The sequence below is a fragment of the Leishmania infantum genome, chromosome 10 (assembly GCF_000002875.2).
Source record: "Leishmania infantum JPCM5 genome chromosome 10".
Taxonomy (NCBI): Eukaryota; Euglenozoa; class Kinetoplastea; order Trypanosomatida; family Trypanosomatidae; genus Leishmania; species Leishmania infantum.
Window position 1 is genome coordinate 298,613 of NC_009394.2, and position 15,999 is coordinate 314,611.

The following is a 15,999-nucleotide window of genomic DNA, read 5'->3' on the forward strand; positions in this document are numbered from 1 at the left end:
GAGAAGAATGAAGGGAAGGGGTACGGCAACGGCGCATCCCCGCCGCCGCCGCCCCCTGCATAACCGAACACAACGCACTGACAACAACAGCAGCAAGCATGTCATGCTCGCCTCTATTCTTTCACTAAATCAGTGCACCGCACACGCACACAGGCATGCGAATCTTTCAAACATCTCTCCCTCCTTTTCCCTTGTCGCCTGCCTGCGTTCGCGTCTCTACGTGATTCTAACAAAAAAAAAAAGAAAGCGAGAGAGAGAGAGAGACAACGTCCTGTCTGCCCCTCTACAACATGATATATATATATATATAACATGTTCTGAGTGAGCGGTGCGGCCCTGTGCGTATGGTGATCCGTGTGGGGAGGAGGAAAAGGAGGGCAAGTGGTGGGGAGAGTCGGGTCTCTCCTTCGCGCCCCGCCTTTTTTTACATTGAAACACGCACACGCACGCACGCACGCAGAGTCCAACGAAAACAGCGAAGGGCAGGCGTGATCTCTAGTTAAATGATAGGCACCATCACCACCGCCGTGAAGATGTTCGATGGACTAACAATCATGAGTATAAGGAGCACGACGCCAGCCGCTGCTATCACCACTGAGGACGCGATGGCACCCTTGCACACGTCGTCGCACGCCGATCCGATGTTGTACGCGGGGCACTTGGGGGCCGTGATCGTCTTACAGGCGGTAGTGCAGTTGTAGAAGCAGAAGGGGCCAAGGTTCCAGCCACTGCTATTCAGCGAGTTCAAAAACGCTCGCGTCCGTTTCCACGGGGATTTCACCAAGCGATCTTGCGTGTACAACAGGTCGTGGCCTCGCGGGCCCCAGAATATCAAAATCGAAATCGTGCCGTCGTTGCTGCGGTCGGTGGTAATGTTGCCGCACCACGTCGAAACGTTCACGTCGCCGTCCACGAGCGTCGTGATGTTCGTTGGAGGTACCACGAACTCGTTCAGAAAGTCGTCGGTGTTGTACGCCTCCGTAGCGTCGATGCGCATCCAGTTGTAGACCTGGGTCATGAGGCAGCTGTCGTTGGTGGGAAAGGCTGCTGTAGGGAAGGCTGCAATACCTTTGTGACGACCTGAAAGGATGCCTTCGCTGCTGCTGCTGCTGCTGCTGCCGCTGCTGCTGCTGCTACTGCTGCTGCTGCTACTGCTGCTGCTGCTGCCGCTACTGCTGCTCTCTTCCGGATGGATAGGGGTCGCTGAGACAATCAAAAACTGGGTAGTGGTGAGGATGTACCAACTGTCTGAGGTACGCTCAAAGAAGAGCTGAATCTTACCGCCGATTAACGAAGTGTCAAGGTCGATCATTTTCTGCGGCACCAGCGACGGCGAGGTAGCCGAAGATGCTGTCGCGTCAAGACCGGCGATTGTGCTGCCGTTGGCGGTCACATACAACACCTGGGTACCGTCTTTGCTCGCTTGAAGGATTCGACCAAAGTCGGCTGCGAGAGGCGTGCTCACCTTCCACGACTTGGAGCTGGGCTGGATGTAAGACCAGCAGTACATCTGCAAGGTCGCGTTCACGATGAAGGCGCGACTGAGATGGGACAGAACGGTGATCGCGCCTGGCACGAAGTAGGGGTCGCTGGTGAAGTTCACCTGCCCTACCGGACTGCCCAGGCTCGGAATATATAGAACACTATGGTAGCCGGTATTGGAGATGAAGACGGAGGTTTTGCCGCTGATGATCGAAACGGCAAGCGAGTTTGGCGTATTCAGGGTATTCGCGTTTAAAATCGTTGTTGTCACATTCGTCGTGGCGTTGGTGAAGCGAAGGGCGTTGTTTAGGGTATCAGCCAAGTAGAAGCCGCCGTTACCGTACGCGAGGGAGTTGGCACGACTGTCACCAGTAGGGATGCCGCCGAAGAGGGCGTCTGGGGAAGGGCCGTCCTGGTCGCCTCTCTTTCTGTTATTGCCGGCAATGGTGGAAAGATAACCTGCCTTGGAGATCAAGCGAATGGCAGAGCCGCTGCCTCCCATGTCCGAGAACACGACCCCGCCGCCGACCATGGCGCCGCCGTAGCCGACTACACCGTATATGCCCACTCCACTGGGACCATCTGTCGAGTCGCCACCGCCCGGGGCGCTGCGGAAGATGACGTGGTAATAGTATGTGCCATCGTAGTAGTCGCTGGAGCTCGAGCCTTGCGCGGCGGCCGGGCGGTGCAACAAAATACAGAGAACAGCCAGGGCGGCGGCAAAGAGCTGGTGGGGCGACGGTCCCCGTGCCCGCCGTACCGGCCATCGCCTTGTCGTGACAGCTGCGCACCGCGACATCCGCTCGCGTGCGTTTGTGTGCTGCGACGACTGGAAGAGGCGGCGGCGGCAGGCGAGGGGCGAGGGGGGGGAACAAGGCTCACGCTCGTTGTGCGCGTGTGCGCGCCTATGTACTACCGAAATGGAAAGGAGAGTAAAAAAAGAATGGTGGGTGTGGTGGCGGAGGGCAGACGAACGAGCTCACTCTTACACAGACAGGTGGTGGCAGGGAGGGGCGAGGGGGTGCAACTTGAATCTGCTATACCAGAAAAGATACACAAGCAAGAGCTAAGGAAAACAGATGAGGCAGGTAACAATGAGAAAATGAAGGAGGGTGACGGTGGGGCGGCGGCCGGGTGGGCGAGGAGGGCGGGCTGCCGTGGCGTTCCTCCTGTCTAAAGTGTGCGACCCCTCCTTTCTGTGCTCTTCGCCAGGCACTCTGTTGGTGCAGCCGCGATGGGTATAGGGTGAGACAGAAAAGAGAAACACCCGCGCACGCACGGAGGACGGTTTCAAGTGGGGGGGGGGAAGAGGGGAGCCAAAGACACAACCACACAGAGACGCAGACAATACCCAACACGAGAAACCGGAGGTGAGCAGTGCAGACGTGAAACGCGTTTCGAAAAGAAGAGGGGGAAGGAGGGGGGCGGCAGCGGGCCAGCGCGTCGTCGCCTTGAGAGAAGTGCCCGTTGCAGGTGTTGGTATTGTTCCTTGTTTCTTCCAAAGGCGTTGCACGGCAGTTAAGCGATGGAGGGCAGAGACAGCGGGGAGGGAGCACACGTGTGCACCACGTTTGCAGGCGAGTGATGGTGGAAGGGGAAGGGGTGGGGAGCCAAGAGCAATCACGGTGATGTGTGAAAAGCAGAGGGAGGAGGAAGAGGACAGAGATAAGTCGTTGAGGTTGCAGGGCGGCATCCAGCGTAGATGCTAAGCAGCAGCGCACAAGCCACATCGCATGCTTTTCCCCAGAGAAGATGGGGGAGGGAACACTCAAGCGCGTGCGTGTGTGTCCATGTCTGCGAGCGAGGAAGACAGGATGGTAAAGGAAAGAGACGAAGGGACACACACACACACGCACATGAATGCTTCACATCCACATACATACACGCGTTCTCCGTTTCTCTCGATTTCTCTCGCACAACACCGTACAACAGGGACACACGACTTCAATAAGGCGTGGCACCCCTTGCCCAATGGGGATCCGTCAAGACAGTGCACCTCCGCACCTTGTTGGTGACCGAGGCTTGGCTGATTACCATATATATTTTCTTTTCTTCATATGCTGCTCACTCTAAAGTGATGTGGCACTGCGTCCCCCCGTCGGTACTCGTATGGATGCCGCTGATACGGTCGCAATACACAGTGACCCTAGTCGAGATACCGGCGTGGGTGGGCGAGACGATGTCGAGGCACTACGAGGAGTACACAGACACGCCTGCCCACGCGCGCGCACAACGGGCGTTTCTCAGCAGACTACACCTCCGCCATCGTTGTCAGTTGTGTGAATAAACAGTATAGCAACCGCCGCTTATCGTGGCACCGAGGATACTTGGAATCGCCCGCGTCATCTCGCGCGCTCACGACTTTGGGACGCGGTTGACCGGCTGTCCGTGCTTGTCCAGGTGAGTGAAAGGGCATGCCGCGCCTCTTTGGCAGCCCTCAGGTGTGCGGTAGAAGTGGCACACCCCACTGATGCCCGCGTTCGCGACGTTGCTCGTGATGGAACCGTTGCTGCTGTTGTGCGCGTGGTAGACGGTATTATCCACGTGCTGGGCGTTGCGGCGCAGCTGTGCGATGCGATAGTCATTGAGCTTCTCAGCCAGGTTCGGGTCGTCGGGGGACGGCAGCGGCGGAAGCGGAGGGGCGCCGGCGGCAGCAGACAGTGACGACGATGGAGTGGCAGACGCCGACCCAGACAGCAACGACGACAGAGTGGCTCCGCTGTTGCTGCCGCTGTTGTTCCCACTTGATGCCCCACCGTGTGGCTTTTTGTGCTCGAAGGAGGTGAGCTGCTGCACATCCACCTCCTCCCGGTCCACGCCATAGTAGCCATCGCACACCTTGTAGAAGTCCATGAGCGCTTGATGGGCAATGAACGGCGATGGGCGGAGCGTGTGGTCGTGCGGCTGCACTGCCTCATAGAGGGCTTCGGGGGAGAGTGCCGTGTACGGCTTCGGCTCGGCAGCCCGCACGAGACACAGCATCGCAGGGGTGGCGTTCTCGATCAGGTAGTTCACACGACCCGCTTTTCGGCGACGCGCCGCCGTGGCTGGTGCCTCTACCGCCTCCTTGTAGGCTGTTGTAGACATGTGCACCGCGAAAAGACCAGGAGCTGAGTTGCCCAAAGGAGGCTGGGATGAGAAGCACAGGCGCTCACCAGCACGTTGCGTGTGCGTGTGGGTTTCCCCCTTTCACCAAGTCTTGCTCTCCTCTCAGAAAGCGGAGCTGGATAGCTCAGAGGTTGCCGCGGAGGGGCACACTAAGAGAGAGAGAGGGGGAGAGGGAGGCCTCTCCTCACCTCCGAATAAAGGAAGAGAAGCACACACAAGAAGGAGCAGAGGCGGCGCAGAGGCGGAGTCCACTTGTGTGCTTGTCACTCGCGTGGACTGCTGTTCTCGTCAGAAAACAAAATGGGGAGGGAGTGAGAGATGGGAAGGGGGGGGTGGAGAGGGTGGAGTACGGGTATACGTATGTATGGATGCGTGTGTGCGCATGCCGAGGCAAACGGCGAGACCACCCGCTACAAGAGATGGAAGGCGAGAGAGGGGGAGGGAGGGAGCGAGGTGTTCAAGCAGGAGAGCCCCTCCCTTCAACCGCCACTGTCAGACAAAGGACGACAAAAGAGGGAAGCGCGCGCGCACACACACACACACACACACACAAGCGGGCAAAGGAGAAGGGGGGAGGGGCGAGGCGGTGGTGGTTTGCTCGACCACCGCCTCGGCAACGCCTGACGGCACGCATACGTGCGCGGACCGCAATGATCAGCGCCACCATGGCAAGTAGCCTTTTTCCCCCGCTATCTTCCAGTAGCACAGGAGACGTCAAGTACGCGGCACCGCCCCCTGCTCCCCTCTCCCTGCTCATCCGGTTCCACAACAACACAGCCAGCGCACCAGGTTGTGGGAGTGTCTGTGTGTTTCAAGCGCTCGTGGGCGGCAGAAGACTCTCTCTCCCTGTGGCCCAACCGCGTAGGAGAAGTTGCGCGGAGACACGCACGCGCACGTACGCGCGTAGCAATCAACGAGGCAGGCCTGGGGAGCACTACTGTGGTGGCAGCAGCTTGAATTTATCGATGGCCCACTCCCGATACATCGCCATCTCACACGCGGGAAGGGCGAGGTATTGGTCTACCATGTCGTAGCTGATGGACGCCGCGATCTTGTCGAAGTCAACGCGCCCCTCGCGCCCTTCCTGACACTCGATGCTGTCGTCGTCGAATGTAGCGCCGCGGCGGGAGCGATAGTGCGGGTTTCTGCGGCACTGACGCAGGTAAAGAACGTAGCCCAACAGCTCTGCCATGGCCCAAAGAGGTCGCTCGGCCATTTTGGCCGACGTGTGCTCGCCTTCAGCGCCACCCTCATCATTCCCAGAGAGCTCACGTGCAACCCCCTCGGATGCCAGCTTCCGCAGCGGCGGGGTGCGATGCTGCCAATGGTGCGCCGTCGCCACGTCCGCGTCGCTCGGGAGTACCTCACGCAGCTCGTCGCCTACAAAACATACGGTGCGGTAGTGATGTCCCGGGAACAGCTGCACTTCTCCCGTCTCCGGTGAAGGCAGCATCAGCACGCAGCCGTCACGCGTGGCTGCCTGCTTGCGTTTTTCCTGTAAGAGCGTCAGCAACTCGCGACGGATCTCTTTCATTTCGTGCGTGATAGCCTTGCGTTGGCGCGACAGCTCCGACAGGAGGTGGCTCGTGGAGTCACCACCCTCCGCTGCACCGGAAGGAGCACGGGCAGTGGAGTCTCCACTGCCCCTGCCCGCATCACCTCCAGCGTCGCCCACCGCGGATACTGGGGCGCTCAGCTCTTTGTTCTGCCGCCGCGCCCGAATGCGTCGCATGGACCACAGGTTTTTTGTCCTAAGGAGGTCTGCGCGTGCCGCGACTAACTGCGAGGCACGTGACTGCAGCTCTTGCCGACGCTGACGGCGCTGGCGGCGCTGTAGCAGCGCGCCGGTGCAGTCAAGCAGCAGCACTGGCCGGTCACCGTAGCAGTGCAACGGGCGAGACGCAGCACCTTCAGCGGCGACAACACAGTCGCCGACGTCGCAGGCACCGGTAGCGCTCCGGCCGTCTTCCGCGGCTGCCTTCGCGGCGCGCGGGGCAAACAGAGCACGAGGAATAAGAAATGGATGCTCGGCAGGGACGATCATGCGCTTGTGGTTGAGCATAACGACGAAGTCGCGGCGGCTGTTGGAGCTGACGTGTGCGGTCTTCCCGGACAGGGATAATGCGGGCGCATCTGCAGCATGATGCGCAGCAGCTGCGTTGTGGGTCGGGGGATCACCGGAGGCCACACGGGACTGACACGGCAGGGATGGCGGGAGCAACGCCGAGGCTGGAGTCGGTTGGGCAGAGGGGGGCGACGAGAAGCGGGGAGGATGACCACCGACTGAGTTCTCCTCGCTGACGGTGGGGATGGCGATACTGCTGTCTGCCATGTCTGCCGTATCTGCCGTGTGCGGCCGTCGCCTCTGCGGCTCCTCGCAGCGGCGGGCTAATGCAGCAGAGGGAGGCGCAGGTGTGATGAGTGGGCATTGGGCATCCTTGGAGCTGTGCCCTAACCCACCTCTTTCCGTATGCCGCACTTGCGTTGCATCGTCGGATGCGGCGCGTGACCGTGTTGTCGGCTCTGACATGCCATCGCCCGGCCGCGCACGCTTCCGATTCGACGAGTGCGTCGACGAGGTAGCGCTGGTGCTCGCGCCGCTGTGCTGCGACGGAGGTGACCCGGAGGACGAGCAGGAGGGGCGCATGCGCTTCGCATGCAGAGAAAGAAAGAAACACCAGAGGGATTCCACGTGGGGTGTGTGGAAAAGGGCACGAGGGGAGACGGCGACGAGAGGGGGAGGTGCGTGCGCTTGGGTGTGCGCAGAAGCAGAAAAGAAGTGGAGCGGCGACTGTTCCTAGATGCAGTCATGAAAGGCCGGGCAAGCGACATCACTCACTGCACGCGTAGTGCTGCAGGTGAGCGTGTCCATGTGGGTGGGTCATCGGACGATGCGAAAACGAAAGCGGCAGCCGCACTGGGAGCTCGGGTAGCGGTGCCGTTTTGGTATCTCGCGCGAGTGTATTCTGCTTTTCGTCGTCGACGGGTTGGCTTGAATGCCAAGCCCCTTTTAAGGTGGTGGAAGAGTTGGGGGGAGGGGGTGAGGAGGGGGGGGGAGGCGCATGCGCGCGTGTACCTGTGCGGGCGTCGACGTGTGCGGCAGTGCAGCGAGACGAGAACCTGAAGCCATAGGGGGCGACAGAGGCGGGGGATGGGCCCACAGGTTCACACGCACAAGCACGCACACGCAAACACACACACGCAGACCTCGACAGACACGCAGGGAGTTTAACAAGGCATACAAGATACGTACATCTAGGCATAGTAGACAGCGGCAATCACAGGTCGGTACACGTCTATACAAAACATGCACGCACGCACCCGACAGAGGGTGCGTGGAAGATCGAGCTCTCATACACCCGCACACACACACACACACACACACACAACCATACAAAAAAAAAAGGACAGAAGCCTGCAAGCAAATACAGAGCCACCACCACCACATAGCAGAACAGAGAACCTTGAATAGACATGCAGTGCGCGATGATGATAGAGGAGGGGGGGCTGTGACGGGTAACACTGCGATGCCAACCATGGGCAGCGTGGACAACGATCACAAAAAAGCGCGCACGGACACTCTTTCGCAGTCACACAGTCGCACCGGGATGCACCTCACCACTGCCGCCGACAGCGAACCCTTCTCCTTGCTCACCCCACCCCCTTCTCACTGCGGTGGGAGAGGCTCCAGTCCGGTGGGAGGAGGAGGGGCTTCCCTGCCCAGGCTCTACGTTGACGTCGCGTCGCTCGCTGCAGCCTCGCCGCTGCACTGGCTTGCCGGAAGAGGCGAAGGCGCACGGCGGGGCGACTGCTCCGATCTCTGCCGTTTGTGCTGACGTCGATGACGGTGCGTCACCTGGATCGCGGTGCGTCTCTGCCGCTGCCGCCGATGCCGAAGTGCGCATCTGCATCAATGCCAGCAGCTCCGGTGGGAGAGATGGCCGTTGACGAGGTGAGTGCACAAGAGAAGACATGGAAGGCGGCGCGATGGTAGAGGTAGGCGGCCCCGTCCTTCGCGGCGGCGAGGCGATGAACGTGGCTAGGGGCAGTGGGGCCGTGGCAGAGGAGGGGGAGGACACTAGCGGCTCGATGGGGGCGGTAGTGAGGACGGGACTAGCAAACAAGCGCAGCTCGTCGGCGAGAGTCGGCTGCGGCGCCGTGGAAAAGGTCCGGGGCTGGACCGGCTGGAGCTGTAGCATGAGCGACGCTGAAGCGCGAGAGCGGCCGCTGCTGGCGATGTGAAAGCTTTCCATGCTCCTCGTCATGCTGCTGTCACTGCTCGTGCGACGCTGACGGCCGCTGTTGAGAGGAGACGGAGAGGGAGCATCCATGCGTCCGCCCAATGGCGTGGCAGCGCCCAGCGCGTACTCCAGCCCTGCCCACACGGTGGGCGTCGCAAGGGCGGAAGGTGATGAGCGCAGTGTGGAGAATGACAAGGCGCGATTCGCACGGTGGCGGCCGCCAATGTCGCGAAGGCTGCCTCTGATGCGGCCGCTGCCAAGGCTGCGGCTCCGACAAGAGGATCCACGCACGTGCTGCGTCCGCTGCTCAGCGGCGCTGGCGATCGAGGTGGAGGGGGGAGACCGGGCGCTGAACCCATCTCGCGTCTCGCCGTGTCGCAGTGGGGCCTGGTTGAGCTCGGTGGACGGCAGCGATAGCCGCCCGCTCGGCGTACGAGGTGCAAAGGGTGAGAGCGACAGGGGCGACGACGTCGACAACGCCCACGACTGTCGCGGCGAGGCGGTGCGCTGCTCCGACGATAGCAGCAGCGAGTGACGACTGCTTTCCGCTGCTTCCTCGACACCGTCACCGCGACGGCGCGCATCGCCAGGCGAGAACGCATAGGGCGGCGGAGGCGCGCGGTGCTGTCGCTGCTGACGTGGGTGGGAGAGGGCAAGCGCCGCCGGGGTAGAATACGCCGTTGGCCAACGCTCGACACTGTCGGTGTTGCTGTTGGCGACGGAGACGGAGGCGATGGCACTCCCGAACGTTAGCCGCTGCGGCGCTACTCCGAAGGCCTCGCTGAAGCGACTGCCACTGCTGTCGGTGCGACTTATGCCGCGGACGCTGACGGATGGGGAGTGCATGCCCATGGACGAGTGTGACTGTTGCCGCCGTCGGTGCTTCTGCTGCTGCTTCCGTGGTGCCCACGAGCGTCGCCGTGCCACCGCGCTGCCGTAGACCGTGCTGCCTGCCGCGCGCACACCTCGTCCCTCGTCGTCTTCGGTAAAACCGCCACCGCCGCTCGTACGGGTGCCGCCTCCACTCCCCGGAGAGGCCGCCGCTGCCGCCAGGAAAAAGCTGAGCGAGCCGGTGGAGCGCCGCGAAGGGGATGAGAGTGGCGAGGGCTGGGGCTGCTGGGGAGAACGCGCCAGATCGCATACCTTGGGTGTCATCGCCCCCGTCGTCGAGCCGCCTCGCGCGTGCGTAAGGCGTGTCCTGCGAGCCAAGAGCTGGATGTCCGCCTCCTGAGAGAGCGACAGCCAGTTCGCACCGCTTGGCGCGGCTGTCGAGGTGCTGCCCCTCCAGCCGTGATAGACCTGCAGGAAGGAGCCGGAGCCGCGAAAGGGGGACAGATGCAAGGTTGAGGCCGCAGCCGGGGCGGCTTCTGCGACAGCCGTCCTTGACGGGGTCACGATCACGGTGGCAGATGCCCGCGCAGCTGGAGGGGACGCATAGACACCAGATAGACGCGTTGGTGTCATGCTGCTACTGCTGTTGCTACTGCCGCGCACGTGTACATCATCGCCGCCTTGCTCCCCTTGGCGGACAAGATGCTGCGGCTCGTGACCTTTACCAGGACTGTGGCGGAGGCCGCCGTTGCCGCACTTCCTCTTGGCCTGGTCGCACGGCATCATGGACCGCGCCGACGCAGTGGCCGCTGCCGTGGGCAAGCGGCCGTATGGGTTTCGGTCTGCGGTCCCAATCTTGATCTCGTTTTCGACGTCTTCGCTGTCGTCTCTGGTCGCGCGGGGACTCGTTCGTCCCCCAGTCGACGTTGCGGGGGCGACCTGTGGGTGGCGATGAAAGCTCCTCCGGCTGCTGTGGCTGCTGTTCCCTTGCTCGTGCGAGCACGGCGTCGCCGTGGACCAAGTGGACGCCTGCAACAGCGACTGCAAGCGTGTCTGCGCCGGAGTGGAGAAGATGGAGAGTATAGAGGACCGCGCGGAGGACTCCTCCGGAGTGGCGGTGACGACCGTTGCTGCTGCACCACGGTGGCTGTGCTCACCCACGTTGGCTCTACCCCACGCAGCGGTGCTCGCCGCTGAGGCGTGTAGGCGCCGCTCGTCTGCGGATAGTGCGAGGCGGCCGGCGACTCGGTGCGGTGTGCAGGTGGAGGGCCCCGTTGTGGTCATGCTGGCGGCGGTCCCGCACTTGCCACGCGTCACGTCGAGTGGCGAAAGTGGCGACGCCGACAGGTTGCCGTCGGATACCACCTCGTCTTCCATGTCCATCAAACGTCGAATGGCAGTCCGGCTTTGCGAGGGCGGGCTGGAGGATGTCGACGCGGCACTTCTGCACAGCGAGCTGTCGTCGCCATCGTCAGCGAGAACGGTCCGTGAGTGACGCCGACGGTTGTCGGGGCGGCACGTGTAGCGGCCGTGGGCACCACCTACACGCGCCGTGCCCGCGCGCTGCGCCTTCTGCGCCGCAAGCCTGACGGCGCGGACGTCGGGCTCGCCGCAGGCCTCGTCAATCTCTGCGCAGACTGTTCTTGAGTCGTCGGCCCCGTTATCCGGCGAGAAGGAGAGACGGAGCATATCGGAGAGGTAGACCATCGGCGACGTCGTGGCGGCCAGCGCCGGAGCGTTCGCGGAGCCGCCGGCTTCGTCGGCTTCCTCGACTGCTGCGTCCACGTCGATGCCGCCGGCCTTCGTGTCGGTGCGAACGTGCCACGGAGCAGGTGACGAAGACGAGGACGAGGACAAGGACGCGGCGCGAGACAAGGGCGGCAGTTGAGGGTCACGACGGCTGCAACGGCCGCGCACGCAATCGTCGCCACGGCCGCCCGCTGAAGCCGACGGCTTTAAAATCTCGCCCTGTGGCTCCGCCGCGCCTGGGCTGCCACTGCTGCGCTGACTGCAGCTCTCTTTGCCGGTACCGTCACTCGTGCCAGGGCTGGTGCGCCGCACAAACGGCGTCTCCTCATCGACCGCGCCAGCGTCCTCCTCGAACACGCCGTCCTGGTGCGGTTTTGATGTGCTTCGCTCGAAGTGGAAATCATCGCGACTACTAAGCTCCGAGGCCGCCGTCCGCCCGGTTGCGCCCGCTGAAGGGCAGGGGCTGCAGCGGGACCCCAGCTTCCACACACGATGGCCAACCGTGCTTGCCATCGCTGCGGCCGTCACTGCATCTGCGTGCATCGCATCGACTGCGGGACTGTTGCAGCAGCTCACGCTGTTTCGGGGATGCGCAAACGCGGAGACTCTTCGACTGCTGTCGCCCAGACACAGCGCTCCCTCTGCACGGTACACCTCTTCGCTGGGCACCCGGCTTGATGGGACGACGTCTGTGAGTGCGGCGGTGGGCAGTGAAGGGCGACGCAAGTGATCCGCCGGGATCGGTGACGGCAACACCGCACAAGACGATGTCACTATTGTGTCGTCGATGTCGACAACGCCAGCGGTGGCGAAGGAAAGGGGAACATGCAGCGAGGCGCTGCGCTCACGGCGATCGACGCGTACGGACGGCGACAGCAGCATCTGCGCCGCGCATGTGCTGGTCGACGTCGCGCGTGGTGCTGCAGATCGCGACACAACGACAGAGGATGCCGGCGCGGAGGACGACGCAGCCGAAGTGCGCTGCGGTGCGGATTCTGTGTGGCGAGGATGCGCATCTTCTCCAACGGCTGCTGCTGGAGACGGCGACAGCCGATGATCATCACTTTGGCCCTGCTGTGCAGCGTCCGGTTGTGGCCGCCGCCCCCGCGCAGCTTGTCCTCTCCGCCACCACAGTGGGAGATCGTGCTGCTGCGGTGACGGCGAGGTGCTCCCACGGCTGCGTGCCTGCGCCCAGGCGAGAGACAAACCCCGAGCAACGACGACCGAGTCCGCGCGAATCTCGTCCGCGTCGTCATCTGCGCCAGTTCCGCGGAACAGGTACGGCGCAGCCGCAGCAGCAGCTCGCCTTCGTCGTGGTCCCTCGCTCGCTGACCGATGAGCGTCTGACGCGTCCGGGGAGAGAAACATGTGCTCTGCTGCGCGTTGCTGTGGCCCTCTTGCGTCACCCAAGCCGCCGTTAAAATCGAACGTGAGCAGCTCGAGCTGGCGCTGCCGCTCCACAGTGCGTTGAAGCTGCTGCTGCAGTCGTTCTCGTGTGCCCACCTCGCCGTGGGCGCCAGCACCGACTTCGTCGACCACCGCATCGGCATTGCCGCTACTCACGCGTTGACGTGGGTGCCGCGAAAGAAGCCAGCGTGACTGCTGCACGTCTTCCATGGCTGCCTCACCTGGTGTGTCATCTCTGCCGGCAAGGAAAGGCGAGTCGCGACGCATGAGGATGTAGTGGCGGTCAGTGTTGCTGGGAAGCGCCGTTGCCTCGGTCGTCGCCGTAGAAATCGCTCGAGTAACAGAAGGGCGTAGGGAGCTGACGGCGAGAGAGACGAATGAGGTGCTATCACGCGGCATCGAGGTGGACGCTGATGAAGCGATGACGGGTGAGAGGGGGAGGGCCGCGGGGGAGGGCGGGAAGGAGGACAGGAGACGCGCCAACGACTGCGGCGCAACCTCCTCCGTCTGCTGTGTGGGGAGGGGTGTGGTGGCACTGCCGGTGCTCGAGGGCGTTCCACTGTGTAAATCAGGGAGAGGCGGGGGCTGCGTGCTGCCACTGCGGCCGACGCGGTACTGCATGCGCTGCGGATCTGGCCGTGGCCGTCGCTGATGGTGATGGTACGGTTGACCGGTGCCCAAAGGTTGATGCTGCTGCTGCTGCTGCTGACGGTGGTGATGGTGATGAAAAGTCCCTACAGGGCTCGACAGTGCCGCAGTTGACACCGGCGTGGCCGCCACCGATTCAGGGACGGCACGCTCCGCCACAGCGAGCCTGCCCTCCAAGGAGCCTGAGGGAGGAGCCGTTGAGTGGGCCGCAGACGTCGCGAAGCGTTCCACGCGACGCCCAAGAATGTCGAGTTCCGCGTTCTGAGAGGCGTACGCTGCTGCTGACGACGGTGGTGTGCGAGCCGTCATCCAGCCACCAGCGGCAGCTGAAGGGAAAGCCTCATGTAGCCGTCTTGTTCGTGGCGATCCGGAGGCGAGCAGCGGCACCGGACGTGATGCATGAAGGCAGGTAATCTTTTCACTCTGCCGGCGATGCAGCGTCACGAAGAGAGCGGTGTAGTCGAGCGGGCAGCTGCCGGCGCGCGGGGTTGGCAGAAAGGTGCGTGTGTGACCGGTGCATACGACCTCGAACTGAGGAGGCGGTGCCGGCTCGATGCCCTCCATCGCCATAATCGCAACTGCCATGCGTTCATAACGAGGAGCCACCACGCACACATGCGACCCCAGTGTCTGCACGGCGCGTGTTGGCGCTCCCCAGGTGTGCGTGAAGACATCGGGAGGTAGATAGTCTAGCGGATTCATCAAGGGAGACGAGAAGCACAGCGGGCAAGCAGACGCACGTTAGGGTGAGGTGGGGGCGATCAGGCGCGCACGAATTGAAGGAGGACAGGAGTGCAGACCGGCACAACCAGCGCTGCAGGTCAAGAGAGAGAAATAGCGACAGAAAACCGCACGGATGTGGACGTGCACGTCGTGGTGACGAGGAAGATGGCCGGTGCGGCCGGCAGAACGAGAAGAGCCCCCCTCCCTCCTCCTAAACAAACGCAAAGAGCCTCTAAAACAAGGTGAAAGAGAGACGACACCCGATGTGCCTCTGTGCAGACCGCTGATGAGCAGATGCTCGAACACGCACCGTGGCTCTCTGTCTGTGTCGCGCGGTGCGTGAGTGAAGTCTAGCAGGTGCGCAACGGATGTGGTGGCTTCCCCCTCCTCGACCCCCCTTTGTCCCTCTTTCGATAGATGGAGATGGAGCGGGGTATTCGTTCCCCGCACACGGTGAAGGGAAGATGGTGATGGGTGCCGTCGAGCCGAGAGGTTTAACGCGCACCGACTAAACGAGAGGAGAGGAGAGGGTTCGAGTAGCGACTTGCGGCGAACCTGCCACACACACACACACACACACACACACCTGGGGCCAGAGGCGCGAAAGGCGGTAGATGTTCTTCACGCCCAGAGCAGTGACCTTGATCGATTCTTGCCACCGCGCGCTCTCTCTCTGCATCTCAGTCTCGTCCGTGTCACAAGGGACAGGCCGACAGCTCGCGAAACTGGACACGGAGGACACGTGAAAGGCACGAGCAGAAGATAAGGAGATGGCACAAACGACAGTGATGAAGTAAGTCGCGCGTGGGCAAGAGGGAGAGAGGGCAGGGGTGTTGACAAACACAACAGAGGAAGCACGTAAGGGGCAATCAAAATGGTGCACGCTAAAAACAAGAGCGACAGCGAGAGAGCGGTGGTAAAGAATGAATGATGATGTAGGGTCTAGGGTGTACGAGAAGCGAAAACGCAGCACAAAAAGGGGAAGCCACAAAGGACGACCGTCGGCGGCTGCCACGACACACACTCAGAGGAGGGTTGGCCACGTGCCGCAACGTCCCTGCCGCCCCCGCCCCCCAACTAAGCGTAGAGAGAGAGAGATACAAAAGGGTGCGAGTGAGTCTAAGCGGAAACAGCGGAAAAAAAGCCGAGAGACAGGACAACGTTTTTGCGCGTGCGTGTGCGCGCGTCTACAGTGACAGTGAGGGACAACGCAGAGGAGGAGGGGAAGAGGGGAGGGGGAGGGGGACACGGGTGAACGCCAACGCTGTGCGAGGGAAACTGATCGTCGGCGCAGCCCCGTGCTCCTGCGCGTGTCGTGTCGTATCTTCGTGAGGATCTGTGTATCTGCCAGCAACCGCTCAAGCAAACACCACCACTGTTAGCTCGTCTACAGGACTTTCCAATCTGTACAAGAAACTGTTACCTTCTTGGCGAAGGAGACGTGCCGACACAGTTGTGTGCATGAGGAGTGGTGGAGCGGAGAAGGAGCGGGACAGCCGCAGAGGACGTGGGGGAGAACGCAGAGGGGTGGGAGGGAGAACGGTGGAGGTGACTACTTCAAAGGCGTGTCGGCGCTCTTGCGCTGGCGTGCATTGAGACAAGGGGTAGCTAGCGTCGAAGAGATACAGAGGAGACATGGGTAGGAAAGGAAGTGGGTAGAGCGCGCGCCCAGCACTGATCGCTTTTAGGTCCCTTGTTTTATTTTTCGCTCTTGCGCACTGGCACATGTGGGTGCGTGCGGCTATGTGTGCCGGAGCGTGCGCCTCGCTTCTTCGAAAGCCGTGCAGCCCCACATGCCCACTGACGCAAG

The 15,999-nt window shown here is 62.1% G+C and overlaps 4 protein-coding genes across 4 annotated transcripts; all 4 read right to left on the minus strand.

Annotated features, from left to right (window-relative positions):
• Positions 1-499: 499 nt before the first annotated feature.
• LINJ_10_0680 (flagellar glycoprotein-like protein) lies at positions 500-2,281 on the minus strand (the record flags this gene model as incomplete). The annotated part of the gene is made up of 1 exon (XM_001463679.1): positions 500-2,281. The coding sequence occupies one exon, from the start codon at positions 2,279-2,281 to the stop codon at positions 500-502; it is 1,782 nt and encodes a 593-aa protein (XP_001463716.1).
• A 1,556-nt stretch (positions 2,282-3,837) lies between these two features.
• Positions 3,838-4,569, minus strand: LINJ_10_0690 (conserved hypothetical protein; the record flags this gene model as incomplete). Its single annotated transcript, XM_001463680.1, has 1 exon — positions 3,838-4,569. The coding sequence occupies one exon, from the start codon at positions 4,567-4,569 to the stop codon at positions 3,838-3,840; it is 732 nt and encodes a 243-aa protein (XP_001463717.1).
• A 955-nt stretch (positions 4,570-5,524) lies between these two features.
• LINJ_10_0700 (hypothetical protein, unknown function) lies at positions 5,525-6,652 on the minus strand (the record flags this gene model as incomplete). The annotated part of the gene is made up of 1 exon (XM_001463681.1): positions 5,525-6,652. The coding sequence occupies one exon, from the start codon at positions 6,650-6,652 to the stop codon at positions 5,525-5,527; it is 1,128 nt and encodes a 375-aa protein (XP_001463718.1).
• Positions 6,653-8,180: 1,528 nt separating this feature from the next.
• On the minus strand, positions 8,181-13,217 carry LINJ_10_0710 (hypothetical protein, unknown function; the record flags this gene model as incomplete). The annotated part of the gene is made up of 1 exon (XM_001463682.2): positions 8,181-13,217. One exon carries the CDS (start codon positions 13,215-13,217, stop codon positions 8,181-8,183), a length of 5,037 nt encoding a protein of 1,678 aa, XP_001463719.2.
• Between the last annotated feature and the right edge of the window lie 2,782 nt (positions 13,218-15,999).